This window comes from Passer montanus, unplaced genomic scaffold (genome assembly GCF_014805655.1).
Source record: "Passer montanus isolate IOZ18808 unplaced genomic scaffold, ASM1480565v1 scaffold41, whole genome shotgun sequence".
NCBI lineage: Eukaryota > Metazoa > Chordata > Aves > Passeriformes > Passeridae > Passer > Passer montanus.
In genome coordinates this window covers 282,639-299,289 of record NW_024368930.1, presented here as the reverse complement: position 1 = coordinate 299,289, position 16,651 = coordinate 282,639, and the positions used below count along the sequence as shown (strand labels likewise).

At 43.3% G+C, this 16,651-nt stretch overlaps 1 protein-coding gene across 3 annotated transcripts in view; it reads left to right on the top strand.

The window, feature by feature from the left end:
- The first annotated feature begins 1,818 nt into the window (after positions 1 to 1,818).
- The window catches only part of PREX1 (phosphatidylinositol-3,4,5-trisphosphate dependent Rac exchange factor 1), a 118,852-nt gene continuing 104,019 nt past the window's right edge, over positions 1,819 to 16,651 (top strand). For 2 of the 3 annotated variants that reach the window (XM_039719264.1, XM_039719265.1), the window contains exon 1: positions 1,820 to 2,330. In XM_039719264.1, the coding sequence (XP_039575198.1) occupies positions 2,172 to 2,330 (159 nt within the window). In that variant the 5' untranslated portion in view covers positions 1,820 to 2,171. Of the gene's footprint in view, positions 2,331 to 16,651 lie in introns of all 3 variants that reach the window. The other variant, XM_039719266.1, reaches the window with a different exon arrangement.

The following is a 16,651-nucleotide window of genomic DNA, read 5'->3' as shown; positions in this document are numbered from 1 at the left end:
CAGGGCGTATTGTTATTTAATTAGGATATTTTAAAAAAAAAGTCTTGCCACCTGCCTTCTGCCCCAAACAGAAAAAAAAACAAAGCCATTTGATGATTTTAAAAAAGAGAAAAACTGGACACAAAATGAGTAAATAAATGAAAATGCTGCAGTGACTTTCAGAAGAAAATGAAAGATTAAATGTAAAGAACTTGAAAGAAAACCAGTGAATTTAGAGTCTAATGCGACCTTCTAGAGATTCTGCTTCCCTGTCCGTGTCCCAGACCTGCTCTGCAGTGCTCTCCCGCAGCCCAGGGCGCTCCTCGGCGCAGCTGAGACCTGCACAGAGCCCAGAGTCACCCTGGCCAATCCCTCCCTCGGTGCTTTTCCCTCGGACCCCCGACACTCAGGGACACAAGGCCTTTCCCACACATTCTTTCCTCTTTTGAACAATCGTGTTTCAGACTTGGAGCTCTAATCCTCGTTAGTCACTGACAAGGATGCAGAAGGTGCTACTGCAGGGTATCACGAGAGCCATGATAACCGCACACCTTGACCCATGACCACCTCATTAGGAGACATGGGGAAATAAAGTATTGACACTTAGTAAAGACAATTTCCACACCTAGGGCTGAAAGCATTTAAGATATTTTCTTTACACTGCAGACCTGCAGTCTGCTGCAACTGCATCTTGACCTAAGAGCTGTTTTTTTCATTCCGTGTAATGCGATATCCACGAAGCCTTGAGATGATAATTGGGTATGTTAGACTACCAACAATCCTGAATAGAAAACTTAAAAACCAGAATAACGATCAGTCAGAAAATAAAAAAAAAAAAAACAAACACATTGAGATAAAAAAAAGTTAAAGAGATATTTTGGTTTAGCCTGGGGAAGATGTCAATTATTACTTTATTTCTAATATTTAGTATTGCTAAGTTTACTTTTTAAGGTAGTATATCCAAGAAGGGTCTCCATTATTATGCCTCTTAGGAGTTCACATTATTAACATTTTAAAACCTTCCTCTTGAAACCTTTTTCCTTAATTTAAAAAAAAAAAAAGTAAAAAAAAAATTAGTATTTGTAGTTTGACAAAAGCCTGGCAGTGTTCTTATGCTGGAATGAAGATATTTGGGAGAAGCTGCACCGTTATGAACACAGTTAGCCTTCTGGGAATGGGGTGAGTAGTGCTGAATTGCAGCTCTCAGCCTGGTTTTGATTCCACCTTGCCCTGCTCATCTGTGCCTTTGAGCTGTGCACTCACTTTGTACGAGTTGCAACCAACTTAAAACCTCTGCATTTTGGATTCAAAGCGATGAAACCTGCTTTTTGTATTTGTTCTTTGCTGGCATGGGTTCCTGATTCCTCGTTTCTGTTTTGTGTCTATTGTGCTGCGTGCATTCCTGTGCGACAACGGAGGTGTCTGTGTGACCCCGCAGCGACGGGCCGGGCAGGGCCTGTGGGGCTGGGGGCGAGACCCTGCTCGTGCGGGCCGCCGCGGGCTGTTCATGGCGCTGTGCCGCGCTCGTGTGCCGCGCCGTGAGCCCCGTGTCCGGCCGCGCTGCGCGGGCCGTGCGGGCCGTGTCACCGGGCTGTGCGGGCTGTGCAGCAACTCGGCTCACTGTGAAGTGCAGGGGGACAGAGGCCCAGGACTGCGAGGTCTGCAGCGCACGGGGCTGAGGGAGTGCATGTGGAGGGGATGCGGGAGCGAGCGTGAGGGGCGATGCGCGTGAGGGGCTGCGCGTGAGGGGCGATGCGCGTGAGGGGCGATGCGCGTAAGAGGAGGACACGCGCCTATGAGGGTGTGCGGGACGTGAAGACGAGGACACGCGGCTATGAGGGTGTGCGGGACGTGGAAACGAGGACAGGCGACTACGAGGGTGTGCGGGACCAAGAGATGACAAAGCCATACGGCCCTCGCTCTCGCTCCGCCCCGCTGCCCACCGCCGGCCCCCGGGGCCGGGCTCCGCTGCCTGCGCCCGCCCCGTCCCTCATCCCCCCCTCCCTGCCACCGGGACTTCCCTTCGCGCTCTATTCAGCGGTGCCGCGCCGCTACTCGGGCATGTCCTGCAGCCGGGCTTCGCCCAGCGCCCGGCTCCTGTAACGCCCCCGCTCGCGGGCGAGGCAGGGCCGCGGGGCCATGGGGGGCTCCTGAGGGAGCGGGGAGCGGAGCGCCCGGCCCGCGCCGCCACCATGGAGCCGCCGCCGCAGCCGCCCGGCGCCCCCGGCGCCGCCGAGCCCGCCGGCTGCCCCAAGGACACCGACCGCCAGCTGCGCCTCCGCCTCTGTGTCCTCAACGAGATCCTCAGCACCGAGCGCGACTACGTGGGGACCCTCCGCTTCCTGCAGTCGGTGAGTGGCACCGCGGGCTGGGGAGCGCCCTCGGGGACTCGGCGGGGCCGGGCGGACGGCCCGGAGCGGCTCCCCCGGCGGGCCGGGGGCTGCGAGGGCGGCGGGTCACAAGTTGTGGGAGTGCCCGTGCCCGTGCACCGCGGGGAGGGAGTTTCTGTTGGAGAGGCCTGGGGCTGGAGCTGGGGCCGCCTGGCAGCGCGGGGCCGGCGGGGCCGACGTTCTCTCTCTCGGCGCGGGCAGCGCCGGCCTCCAGCGCTCCCGGCCCCGCGGGGCGGCAGGAACGGACCCAGGACTGGGTCTCCTCTCAGGATGCCTCGTCGCTTTGGTTGTTGTTGTTGTTGTTCAGAAGTTGCTTTTGCACTCACTTGGAAAACCTACCTTTACTATCAGTTGTTTATAAATAAATACTCTACATATATCTTTGTTTAATGGTAAACATAAATTTGTGATTGTGCCGGGTGTGTCTGTGCATGTGGAAGCAATTATACCCGCCTCTGAAATTATTGACGGGCTAGTTCAGAAGAAAAAATCCATCTGTATATTTCCATTTTCCTATGTAGGTTCTAAACGTGAAATTCATCTGTGTACCACCACACTCCTGCAAATAACTAGAAGAGCCTGTAGTAACGGTTACTAGATAACAGATATATGTATATGAAAAAGAAGAATAAACTAGTGTTCACACAGAGATCAAGAATCAAAGCAAATGAAGTCTCTGCAGAGATTTCTAAAAGGTTGTTTCTAAAAGGGCAGAAATTATTTCTGGTGTTTTTCTAGATAAAGACTAGACTCTGGTTTCATCTAAAAGTGCTTAGACCCTGGGCCCCTTTTGACCCGTCCTTCTGGCAGGATTTTTTTTTTTGTTTGTTTTTTAAAATCAGTTTGTCTTCAGTGTTTTTCAGATTCACTGAAGTGGCAAACTGTCTAGTGTAAAAGATAAATGACAGGGATGTGGTTGCTTTATGAACTAGTCTCTACTTGAACCCTCCTCTTCTCTCTCCAGTAATTGAACTCCGAGCCTTTAATTTGAGTTTTCCAACTGAAGTGCCAGTTAGCTTCATTTAGAACTGTGGTTCTGTCTCAGTGCGAGGAGGTTTTCTTCTAAGATATAGAAGAGCCCCACCCTACAGACAAAACAAAACCAAAATCCCTCAGAAAACTCCTCTGTCCTAAGTACTGAATTTGAGATTTTGCTAGCTGCAGGCTAGAATGTAGATTCAAGCTACATGTATTTTTGATTCCAGTTCTTAGAGCTAAATGTATTCACAATGCTAGCTAAATAGGATTTTAATGTATTAAGAAAACAAAACAGGTCTTTTATTTATTTGTGTTTGTTAACTTGGCGGTTTTCATTAGAGCAGTAGTGAGTAATATGCCCTAGGTAATGGCAGAAGATCCTGATGGAGCACACTCGTTGAGGTCTTGGCTGGCACTGCTGGCACTTAGAGTCCTTCTGGGGCACTTTGCCACCAGGTGTAGAGTGGCTGTAGTATTATCTTGTGGTGTTGGTTCTGGAAGTGCAGCTTTACCCCGCTATGGAATTTGTGTTTTAGTCATTATGTTTGAATAAAGCACTGAGGGATAGGATCTTTCTTATCTCTGGGCCTTAGTTTAGAGCAGCATTCATACCCAGGCTTAACTTCATGCACGTGTCAAATATTCATGTGCTGTCCTAAATAATGTCAGTTTCTTCAGTCATTGACCTACATCTTATGAACTGAATCTCTGTACAACTGCTTTCTAATAGCTGAATGTTGTTAGCCCCAAGGAAAGGAGAATGAGGATCTACTGCAGCATGTGAGGGTAAAAGGAGCAGTAGTGGGATGAAATATTTAAAAATAAAATTTGGAGCATGAAATATTTTCTGTGTAAATTATATGGATGGCCATAACTTAATCCTTCTAACAAGACAGCATGCAGGAAAGAATTCTGCCCCACTTGTCACACTGGACAGCCGACACAACGTACAAGCAGTACATCATCTATATAATCACTGGGAATAGATGCAGTTATAGGCCAAAAGTTTTGCTTTAGGACCCTGATGAAAGTAGTGCTGTAGCCCTGGGACTCTGTATTCTCAGCTGTGCTTGACCGCACAGGAGGCCATGTAACTCCTGTTTGTTGGCTCTCCCGAGCGTGCTGGCATCACTGCTCAGGAGCCACCCCTCCTGCCCCCGGATCTCTGCTCCCCAGCTCGTGTTCTGTGTGGGCAGCACTTACCCAGTGCAAAATAAACTGTTCCCCTACCTGGGGTAATGTACCAGGTTAACGCTCCAGTGTGACTGGGCAAGGTTACTTGTTTGTCCATAGTGTACATTGTACTGAACTGGTTTGTACTCCATAGGATCCACATGTAATTTCGGCTGCACAGAAACACTGCTGTTTTGTGCAGGAGAACTGCAGTACCCCGATCTTCTGGAAACTTGTTCCTGTCAAAAAGGAGATGAGACAGCTGTGGGGTATGGGTTCCTTTGCCTAAGAAATGTCAATAGTTTGGGTTAAATAAAGGAAGGCTAAAGCTCATATCTTTTATCATCATAATGAATTTCCCCCAAGTAGGCTGGGACAGCTGTGCTTATGTGAGGGAATCTGTGCTCTTGGTTAAATATTTGCTATTGAAGCCCTAGTCCTCATTAAGTGTTCTCAATAAACAATGTTTTAAAAAGCAAACAGCTAAATTCTGTGGGTTTATTCACAGCACTGAAGTTGCTTGCTAGCAGCAGCTTCCTGTGTTCCATGGTAATGTACAAGAATCTCTTAAGTATTTAGGATCTTGTAAGTATTTACCACTGTGCATTTACAAATGAATCAAAACAACCTCAGTTTGCTTACAGTATTTTAATCCGTATTAGGAGATGGATATGTGATCCTGTTTAAGGAAAGGTTTCCTTTTTCTTTTCTTTTTCTATGTTTAGAAATGTTTTCCCACTAAGATGCAGGGGAAAATAGGTTCATTATTAGCATAAGGACTCAGCCCTTATTTGCTTTGTCTAAAAGATTGTGGTTTGTATTTTGCTTTCATAAATTAATAAATTGAGTATGTAAAGTTTAATATAAAACATAATTAAAGTTATAATTAAATAAATAAAGTGATAGAACATAGAGTTCTGTTTTCTTACAATAAAAATTGTTAGTCACTGCTAAAAATATTTTGAGTAGTGTACTCATTTAATGAAAATGCTAAAGATGTTTATTTATTTAAATAAAATAGTCTCTAGAATCTGTTATGTTTTATACCTAAAGTAATTTTGACAAATGGAGTTATATCTGCAAATTTAACTTGGATGTCCCATCATTTTTCAATTTGTATGTGATTTGTAGTAATTTTATTTTATTTTATTTGGACATTTCCTGGTCAGTTTAGCTCCTGTTTAGTTTCCTGTACTCCTCTTGGTACTTGTATTATCTGTGTGTGTATATATATAATATATCTCTTAGTGTGTATTATCTATTATAGTGTAATGTATCATAATCGCAGAGAGAATGAAACCCAATAGCTTTACCCCATGGTTTGTTCCACATCTTACAAGATGAGATGATCGATTCCAAGGGATACAACTGTTTTTTTAAAAACAGAGTCTGGATTTTATATTAAATTGTAATATAATAGAGATATGATACTATAGGTATACCATTATTTCAATAGTCCTAGCTGTCCTAGACATTTCCTTAAATAAGGAAGGAGAAGGGAAAACTCTCTTCTACCAGCTCACAGCTGATGACCTGAAGTTACTGATTTAGTTACAAATATACGCACACAATATTGTGTCCTGTTTTATTTGCCATTTTGTTAGTCAGGGATGGTATTGCTAGTTGTGGAATTATTCTTGACAAATGCTGTGTAACTCAGGAGTATTAATAGGCAATACTGCAGTTATGCAGCTGTGTTACTGGCTGTGCTAGTAAAGGCTCATTACACAGCCAAACTTTTTAAGCATCAGGGAGAACTGCATGAAGCAGATGGAAATGTACTGCTGCTAACATCATTAAAGAACTACTGATCACAGAAGAAGCAAAGTGGAAAATTGTCAGAACCTACTGGAACTTAGGTAAAAGTTTCAGGAGTAAGATAAACTTCAAAGGCATAAAGACAGATAATTTTGTTGTCTCTGGTGTGATCATAAACTATAAGGATTTCCAGTCTCCAAGCTTTAAGATTCAATTAATCGTTTAGCCTCTTTTATCGCTGTAACATATATAGAAGTGTTTATATTTATGTTTTGTAAATACTTCTGTTTTGTGTGATGGAATCATACCAGGTGATAATTTAGTTTGAGTGACCTGCTGGATAAATGCCAGGATCTGTCAGGTGGCATGCAGTCCTGTGCAGGAATGTGGGGCTGCCAGGGCACTGCTGGAGGTGCAGTGTCTGCAGGGTGCAGCCCTCAGGCTCAGCCAGCTCTACGGAGCTGTTCTTGCTTGGAGTGTCAGTTGGTACAAAGAAGTAATGCACAGTTTGTTGGGGAAAGAAAGGTTGTGGTGTGTTTGACTGTTGCATGGTCATTCCATAGAAACCCAGTCAAATCTGATACTAATATTGCAGTAATTAAAGACCAGATCTCAAGTAAGGAGACACAGGAGCCCTGAGCAATTTCAGACATACTTGTTGACCATCATTCTAAAAATAGATGAAATAGTGAATACACAGCAGTTAGCGGTCAGATTTTTAAAAGGGTTTTTTTTACCATTTTGTAGATATAATCATGAATTACATGTGGAAGTGTTGGAGCAGTAGTTATCCAGTACACTGGGTTGCAGTGGTAGGTATTTTGTTGCATCACTTTTTTCCCCCATGTTAATTTATTTCACTGAACATTCAGCTCAAACCTGCACATGCAGCTCCCGCAGCTTAGATAATTAAAAATATATAAAGCCAAATTGTTCTCTACATTGTATATATATGTCTCTTTCATCTTTCCGGAGACAAAACACCAACTTGTAAATTTTAATGTCAGAATGACAGGATGTACTTTTAGCTTGAGCAATTGCTGTTTGTTCTGTGTAGGCGTGAAAACAGTAGGAAAGGTGAATTGTTATCAGATAGGTATCAAATTGGATAAGTAATTGTACCAATACTGTTTTTAGGTTTTAGTATCATGCATTCCTTTATTTTTGTATGAAAACTAGAAGTCCTCTTCAATCCTATCAATTGTATAAATGTCATATTAGGACGTGTGCCATCAGATAAATTAGCCCACATCCTGCAGACTCAAAATATTTATGTTTTGCTCCTCTTTCTTGCTTGCTTTGTAGGTGTAATTGATCTGTCTCTGGGTTTTGCACTCCACCCGTCTTGAAACATGATAAGCATCACAGGCTTTGTTTGGTCTTCCCCCCCCCCTTCCCTTTCTATTTCACAATCTTGTTTGCATCCAAGATGAGGCTCTGGTGCTCTAACAGAGTAGCAAACAGACCATTTGTCTCAGCTGTGAGCTGTGGTTTCCTGTCCTACCCTGTTCTCTGCCTGTTCACCCTCAGTAGATACAGATATATGCTGATTCTCGAAGGGGAGCCATATGGTTTGGGTAATGTTGCTCCTTTATTATGAGACAGCTAAAAGAGCATTTGGGGGAGAGGAAGGCGATGGGAAAGGAAATTGTTTGGAAGTGATCTAAATTACCTTTGCTGATCTGTTATTTTTGGTCAGTTGGTCACCTACAGCCAGTTGTTAGAACTGCAAATGATCAAGATGTATTTAAAGTCACAGAGCTTTGTTGTTTTTTGGATTTGGGTTTTTTTTTTTTTTAAGTCTGGTTCCTGATGTATGTAAATTGAGGAAGATCACAGATTTAATTTTAAATTACATGTTTGTAGCTCTTCTGGTTGTAAAGCACGCATTGAAGATAGAACATTAGCAAAATTAAAATGCTTCTGAGTTTTTAGGGGCTTTTGTTTTGACTCTTGAATTTGGGGTAGGCAATTCCGCTACTAGAGTTCTCTGTTTAGACCAAGTGTAGTGCAAAATCAGCAACTAAAGGCTGAAATGCAGCATTCTTTCTTGTTTGTATCTGGGGCAAAAGGTTTTTTTGCCCCAGATACAAAGAAAGAAAGTGAAGAAAACAGTGTGGATATAGAAAGATGAAGCAAAAGTGAGACACTGAAAAGCAAAACAAAGCAAAGTGAAAGCTCTGAAAATATTTATTCATCTGAGCCTGTGGTCTAGAGCCCAGTTTACAGCCACGGGTCTAAGATCAGGGCTGGAGGATCCAGAATACTGAGGTTCTCTCCTGCTCTGAGCTGTATGAGCTTAGTGTGTTGCTTTGAAAATAGTGTGCTGAGCCCATGCCTTTTGCAGTGAGGCTTTACGAATGAGTTACATAGGAGTACAGCAGGTTTTTGTGTGAAAGAAGGTATTTATTCTTTTTGCACTCTCACAGAATTTCCATGTTGAGAAAATATAAATAAATTGCATGTGTAGTTTCACCAGTTTACTGCCATACAGGTGAGAAACTAATTTCTCTTTGCTTCCCTTAACTCGTTCCAGCTTGGTGTGCATCTGACCCTTTTTACCCTTTATCTCAGACCTGCTTTGGTCTTGTTACATCCTTTGGAATGAGGTGTCTGACCTCTTTCTGGCTCTGCATCTCTCCCTCCTCTTGGTTGCTGTGCTGTGATCAATCAGCCGTTTTGCCGTTTGTCCCTCCCTCTCATTTCAGGCATGCCAGTAGTTTGAACATGTGCCATGATGTCTGAGGGAGGAGGGAGTGCTTGGCTGCCTTGGGCTTTCCCAGAGCCACGCTGGTGCCTCTGCAGCAAAACTCTCCTGCGATAGCGCTGTGGGAGCTGAGGGAAGGGAGGGACAAAGACCCTGGGCTCTGGTAGGAAAGAGCATGGAGATTGAAAAGTGAACCAGCATTACAGAGAGCAGAGTATGAGGGTTGCTTGGTACATAGCTGGATGCATGTTTGATTTTGCAACAGTTTCAGCTGATATTTGCAGGAAGCAGACAGATACCCATTGTGGGAAACTTGCTTGTCCCTAAATACAGGAAGCAAAAAAGTCTAAAAGCTTAGATAATTTTCCACTCCCTAGGGCACACAGTGTTTCTGCCATAGGCAGGAGTACTGGTTTGCAGGAGGGAGAAATGTAATTCTTCAATTTTGCATTGTATCATAGAATCATGAAAAGTAGCCTTGGAGAGAATCTTGACAAACCATCCCATGATGTTCTGATATGGAAAGATTTTAATTTCTGATAGTTTATCCTGGTGTTTTGTTTAGATGTCGTTAGTATTAGAGATGTCTTCTTAATGCCTAACATAATGTCTAATCTTTTCAGTGCTCTTTTTTCCTTTGCATCACTCCCTTAAATATTTCAAGAATGTTTTCATATTTTGCTTCAGATTATGCTAAATTGTCAAATTGTTCAATTTTCTTTCTCAAAAACTATTTAATTTTACTTCTGATAATTCTTGTGCTGCTATCTGGATTATCTAATCTATTTGTGTCCTGAACTCTAGTGTCCAAAACATCAGGTGCAAGGCACTCCCAAGGCTTTAGCCGTACCAAGTGAGGCCAGTGGATTACTTACAGGTTTTGTACAGTATACAGAGTATTATTGTCGCAGGAGAGAAAGGTTTGTCTGATTTTGTACCTGCATTTGGGAGCAACTCATTGCTCATACCCAAGACTGGGATTAGGTGTCAGCCTGAAGCATTTACGGGAGCAGTCAGGCATTCAGACTCCTGGGGAGTGCCCTGAAGTGCAACACTGAACCCTCCTAAGGGGTAGAGGGTGATGTGTTTGCAGGCCAGCTTTCCTATGTGCACATCCTGACACTCCCAGAGGCACCTGACACAGAGGGTTCCTGAGGCTTAAAAAAGCAGGATCTCCCAAGTATATTGTCTGCCTTTGGGCACCCAGACGAGTCTGGGACAGATTAAGCTTTCAAGAAATTATTTCTGTTGCCTGCTCATTGTTTGCTTCAAGCACTCACAAGAAAGTATAAAGAGACTGTATGAATTTCTGTCTTCTTTCCAGCTGTAGAATCCCTTTTCTGTTTTTGTCTGGATTTCCAGCCTGCAACGGTAAAGGCCTTGCACAGTTGTAGTGTGGTTTAAGATGTAAGTGGTGATGTATCTTTTGGTTTTGATAATGCTTGAAATTCCTGTGCAAATGGCAGCCTGTCCTGGTTACCAGGAATGAGTACATTTAGTGACAAGAAAAGACTTGAAATAAGCATCCATGCAGTTTCTGAATTGGTTACAAAGACTTCTTGTGGAGTAATGCAATTCTTGCAAAGCCATCTCATCTAGACTGAACACTGACTGCTTTTCCCTTCTGTGTCACAAATTGAGGCTTGGACTGGGGATTGCACCAACAACATGCCTGAGATCACACCAAGGTGTTGGATTTAAACATTGCTGCAGATGAAGAATCCTGCTTGATTACCCAGTCAGGCATGATTAAAGCTTTCACACTGCCTCTGCAGGCATTGAGTCAAGCTGTAGCAGACATAGATAGCTGCAGTGGATCTGTACTGGGGCAGAACCTCAGGGTGGCTGTCTGGTTAAAACACCTGACTTCTGCATATCACCTTCACCCTTCTGTAGGTGCCATTCATGTGAAGAGACATTGGCTCCCTTTGAACTGCAGCTCTCAAGAGCAGAAAAAGAGAAAACAGCTCTGTGATGAGAAAACACTTCCTTCACCCTTCCTAATGAGTCTTCCTCCTTGCTTACACAGCTGAATGCCATATGTCAGGCCAGGAGATACTGAGTGCCCAAACCTTAATGTTGCTCTGATAGGCCACTTCAAGCCTAGGGACAGAAAGGCAGAATTTACTGTTCTTAGGCCTGTCTGCCCTTTCACTCAGTGCTATCAGCACAAGAACTTCACACAGTGCTATCAGCACAAAAAACAGCTGGCAATGTCCCTTCCTACAGTTTTGGAAATAGTGACAATTTCATGTCATGTATCTGTGAGTTGCAGAGAGGGCCATAGATTTCTAAATCCTGATATTTAAAAGCTGGCAAGAGATAATGGGACTGTGGAACTGAGTTACAGGAACATTTAGGTTCACGTGAGGATACTGGGTCATTCTCAGTATTCTCAGCTATTCCCATTGCTAAAATTATTTTTATGGAAACATATCAGCTATACAAATAATATCTTGTTGCAGTTAATCTGATGTCTCATGACTCATGGAGTAAAGTTTGTGACCATTCTTAACCTTTCATTTTGTACTTCTGGTTTTGCTGTGTTCATTTCTGGTGCCAACAGGTTCATTTGTTGGTTTCCGAACCACTTCGCTTATCTAAAATGAGGACACATTTTTTTATAAACAAGTGCAGTTGTTTAGTCCTTAAAAATCTTTGTAGACTAGTCTTAATATATTTGGTCAGTAATACACTTCCAATTAAAAAAAAAAAAGAAGGAGCAAACAGTCTGATAGGCAGAGTGCTGTTTATATATTCCCTGTGGATTTGTCAGTTGTTAAATTACTGCTGGCTAAGGGGTAGGACCAACATTTCCAGGGCTCCTGCCTCAAGCATATGTTAGGAACTGTTTGAGTGTATGTTTTTTGTGTGGAACTTGATGTGATTGGGCAAGGAGTCTGGCTTGCACAAATCAGGCTGCTGGTTTAGTTATGAACCAGAGCCTGCTGCCAGTGACACCAAACCCACATCCTTTCTGCTGACGTGTCTTGGCCCAGGGTGTCAGAATGAGCAAATGCTGATGCCTGAGAGGCACACTGCTTGCCCCCCTTCCCTGAGAACACCTCTTCTGCAGAGAGGTTGTTTGCACCAGTGTTACTGACTGCTGAGCTTGCCACCAAGGAGTGATGCTCATGTTTGGGATCTGAGCAATTTACCAAGAATCAGCTTTAAACCCATGAGACTCATTTTGCTGGATGTCTACCAGATGTTTACTACCTTTGTTGACAAAATGGGCTTAGATTTAGACAAAAAGCCTAACAACATCATCCATACCCTCTTACACCTTTTATCTACAGTAAACCACATTAGTCGTAACACTTCTGTCTTGAAAATTTTGCCTGCTCATGCTTCTGGCATCCTAGCATGGTTTGGGTAATTTGGAACAACTTGTCATGGGATACATGAGGGAAATACTTGTCAGGAAAGAGGGGGAAACACAAAAGGTTGCATTCAGGATTATTTTGGATGCTGAGGAAGCTGACAATGAGAGGAGTTCCCTGATATTCAAAGTGTGTGTGTCACTGGTGAAGGGCCTTGCTTAGGTGGCAGACTCTTGATAAGAATTCACTAAAATGCAAATTCTTATCTCAGATAGGTGGGTGGGTTTCAGCTACATAGCAAAGTCTCTGGTCCCATGGGACTTTCTGTCTAATCTGGCAACTGCTTTGAATTGCATCACCTCACAGAGAGCCTTGGCTGTTAACCTCATCACTAGGTGGCTAAAGAAGCCTCTTCTGTTTTGTATGAAGCAGCAGTAATGGAAGGCTGTGAAAGTTTTTAGGACTCTCAAACCTGATTCTTAATCCATGTTGTGGGAAAAATAGACAAGCTTAATGTAGATATACATGAGTAGGCTGTGTGCTATTTAAATATGTAGGTCACAGAGGAGAAGGCATGGGTGCAAAAGTTGATCTGTGTTATTAGACCTGATCAGTGGTTAATGCCCTGTATTGTTGAGCAAGAGACTTGGGCTACAAATGTAGTAAACAAAACAGTGCCAGGCTTTACTCTTTGGCCCTGTGGCTGTCTGGCGTGATCTGGTGCTGTCTTGTAGTGCTGAGCTCCGAGTCTCCAAGCAGGATGGCTGCATTCACACTGCCTACTGGGAATGGTCCTTGGCCTACCCTGACTGGCACCATGCCTGACAATTGTTTGGGAGAATGCTGCTAGGCCCAGGCCAGAGCATGCCAGAAACACCCTCCCAGTTTTCTCCCAGAGCTGCAAGGCTCAGGCACTTGTCCTGGCTCTGTGGGCTCAGCAGTGGAGGCATGGCCCAGGTCCCACCCCAGGCTCTGGCGCTCAGTGCTGAAGAGGGATTCTGGTAGATTGGAGCTCACACCCAGACCCAGTGCTAGCTTTTCCTTGAGAGTGCTGATGTGGATGGTTTTACTTCTGATGCTTTGTTATTATGTGAAAGTTCTAGGTGCCAGGTCAGAAATGCTAGAAATATGTTTTATAAGCCTTCCTTCGATTTTTGCCATTACTGACTTGCCATCATTACTTGGGATTTTTTATTTTGTTTAATCTGTGGAGGAGGAGACAGAAAGGAAATACAGTTTGAATGGCTGTCAACTACTTCAGGACAGTGTGAAAAGGATCTGGATGTTAATTACCTAATTCATTGTCAGCATTGACAGTTGTCAGCTGAGGTGCTGTTGACTGAAGGTACTTTGGTCCTTCATATGAAGGTGAGATCATTTCTCTTTTATTTACTTCCCTTTTTATTGAAAAAAATGAAAGGCTTCAAATGATAATCACTGGACACTTGCATATAATTTTTTAGCTCATATCCCTCTGGGTGCTGGTAGTTCTGTTTGTTGTATTACTGAAACTGTGCTCAGAAGTCAGTTCAGGTGGGAAGCAGCTGTTTGTGAGGAGAGGGTGTTGACAAGGCAGTAAGGGCAGAACAGTGGGGGAAGTTTTCCAAAGAGGCGCAGAAGTGTGCATTTGCTTTGAGCACTGGTTTGTCAGAGGCATCATCCCTTGACAGGAAAATGAGAGATGCATACTGGGGAGACACTCTTCACTGAGTTTGTCTCCTTTGTTGGCTCTTAAAAATGTATGTGGGAAACTACCACTGTTACAATTACACATCCCATCCTCTGTGCTGGCACAAGTCATCTGTTCACACAAGGAGAACGTGTTCTGAAAACTTGTCACTAAGTAAGTAACGGGCTATATGGACCAAAGACAGTATTTTTGGGAGGTATAGTTGAAAAGTGAGATTTACCAATTAAGTACCAGAGAAAAGTACTGTGGGAGTTTTTAACCTAGTCATTAAATGGTAGAGAGGATGTGAAATACATTGCATTGAGTGTTGCAGTATCTGTTTTGCTGGGCTTTTTACTGAGCAGGCCTTCAACTTTGCCAGCACTGAACTCCCAGGGTTGTGCTGTATTCAGTCCTCTGGCTGTGACATTGCTTCCATGTTCTTGCTTGCTTCTGCCTTTCTTTTCAATGACTGCTAAGGCCTTGTGCAAGGACAGAAAATCTTACTGTGGATGGCTTTTTTCACTTCTGTGCATTCATTCTTCAACACTTAGAAGAAGCATTTGCCAGAATAACTGTGCTTAGAAGTTAGGGAACAAGAGCAAAAAGCATTTAGAAACAAAATTGGACCACTGAATTGAAAGTATAGTCCAGGCTTTTGAACTAAACACAATGGGAAAGAGTATTGGTTTTAGATTAATGGAAGGAGTCAAAAAGAAGCACATATGAATACTTCTGTATTGAAGTAAATACTTCCGTGGTTAGAACAGGTCACTAGGACATATGACATCCTTACAGGATCTTTTGCTATTTATTAGCTGTGGTGGTTCTTTGAAAAAATCAGCTGTGGACAGTTCCTGTTGTTATAAATTAACACTTATGCACAGTTTTTATTACTTTGCTTTGATTTTCGTTGTTGGTTTGGGTTGGGTTTTTTGTATGTTTGCCAAATGTGGCAATTACTTAGTGAGCAAAACAGTCCCTGAAGAAATGTGTGTTTTTCTCTTCTTGACTGTTAAGCAAGCCTTTCTTTCTCTAAGTGTGCTTGGCTTCATCTTGATTTTTGGCATGGTGAACAGATCAAGCCGATGAAACTTGCTTTATGGAGCGACCTGTTGGTGAAGGGTGCTGGAAGTTTTCTGCAGTTATACCAAGTAGCAGAGGAAAACCAAAAAAGAAGGAATATGTGCGGTGATACTCTGTTTTGCATGATGTCTGGCAGAGTGCCTTTTGGGGATTCTGCTGCCTCTACAGACTTCATCCTGAGGGGTGCAGAAGCCAGGAGGAGCTGGGAAAGCTCAGCCAGTTCTAGCACGTGCCTGTCACCTTGCAGTATCAGCCCCTTCTGCTTATAGAATGTGAACGATGAACAGCAAGGTACATCTGGTATTTCCACTGTGACCGCTATTGAAAAACAGCTAATATGCATCTTGACATGAAATAAAGCTAGAAAGAACAGCCAGGCTCTTAATGGGTTTTGTCTGTTATACTGTGCATGCGCTGTGTCATAAGAGATCCTTTTGCACAATGCAGGCCATCTTTCTTAAGCAGTTGCACAAGAAAAGCCACAATATTTGGAAAGTAAAGTATGAATCAAATTTTTTACAGAGGAACTGAAATTTGCAAACAGCAAGCAAGAATTAAATTGCAGTGGCAGCAGTTACCATGTCCAGGTAGTGTGTGGAGGCAAGGCTGCATGACTTCAGTTCTCTTTTAATGTGGCTCTTGGTGAGCTGCTGGGGCAGCATGGTATCAAAAACCAGCTCAATCCGGTGGAAAGAAACTTTTCAGACTATTTCACTTAAAGAAGAAGAAAATTTTATTGTGAAGTGCATTAAGAATAAAGATACTGGTTCATGCAGCACTTTTTTTGGCTGGATCTTCTCAAAATAGACTTCCAGTATTTAGCAGATGGAGAAACTGAGGTGCAGAAAGGCGAAATGAGTTGTACAAAGGGTGCCAATGAAGTAACTAGCAGAGCCTTGTCTCCACTTCTTACCTCCTTTAGGAGAAAAAGCTGAGCAAAAGATGTCATGTAAACGATGTGAATATTTTTGTTAAAAAGTGCAACAAGAATGTTAATTCTTCAATTCAGTCTTCTGACATCCAGCTGACACATCCTTGGCAGTTAGCACTCAATGAAGTGGTGGTCTTAGCTCAATTCCAGGAGGACTGTTAGGCATAACCAGAGGCAGTCTCTGTGCACAAACAAAAAATCCACAGGGATGGGAGGCATTAACAATTTTCCCTTCTGGGAGTATCTCTGCTGGATGCAGGAGACTGTGCTGGGAGAGTCTTCCTGCCAAAGTGTTCCTGTGTGAACATAAGGTGTAGAATGTAAGTCTTGGCCCTTCAGGAACTGCCAGTCAGCACTTTCCCAGTACTCTCAGGGAGTAGTAAAAATGTAAACAGAGAAGCTATGTTAGGTCTCAGAATTACTCAGTGGCAGTTGTCTGAACAGTTGTGCTCATGCTAAAATCTCGGCAAGTCCAAGTGCAAACACTTGGACATCTGGTTTCATGCTTGCCTAGTCTGTTTCTGTGCTAGCTGCTGAAACAAATCCTTCTCAACACTATGCAGAAGTACTTTTTAAAGCAGTAAGTGCAAGCCTGAGTTCTGCAGTCAAGCACACATTGAGCACAAAGGCTTTAAGAAAAACAGAAACAAAGTGAAA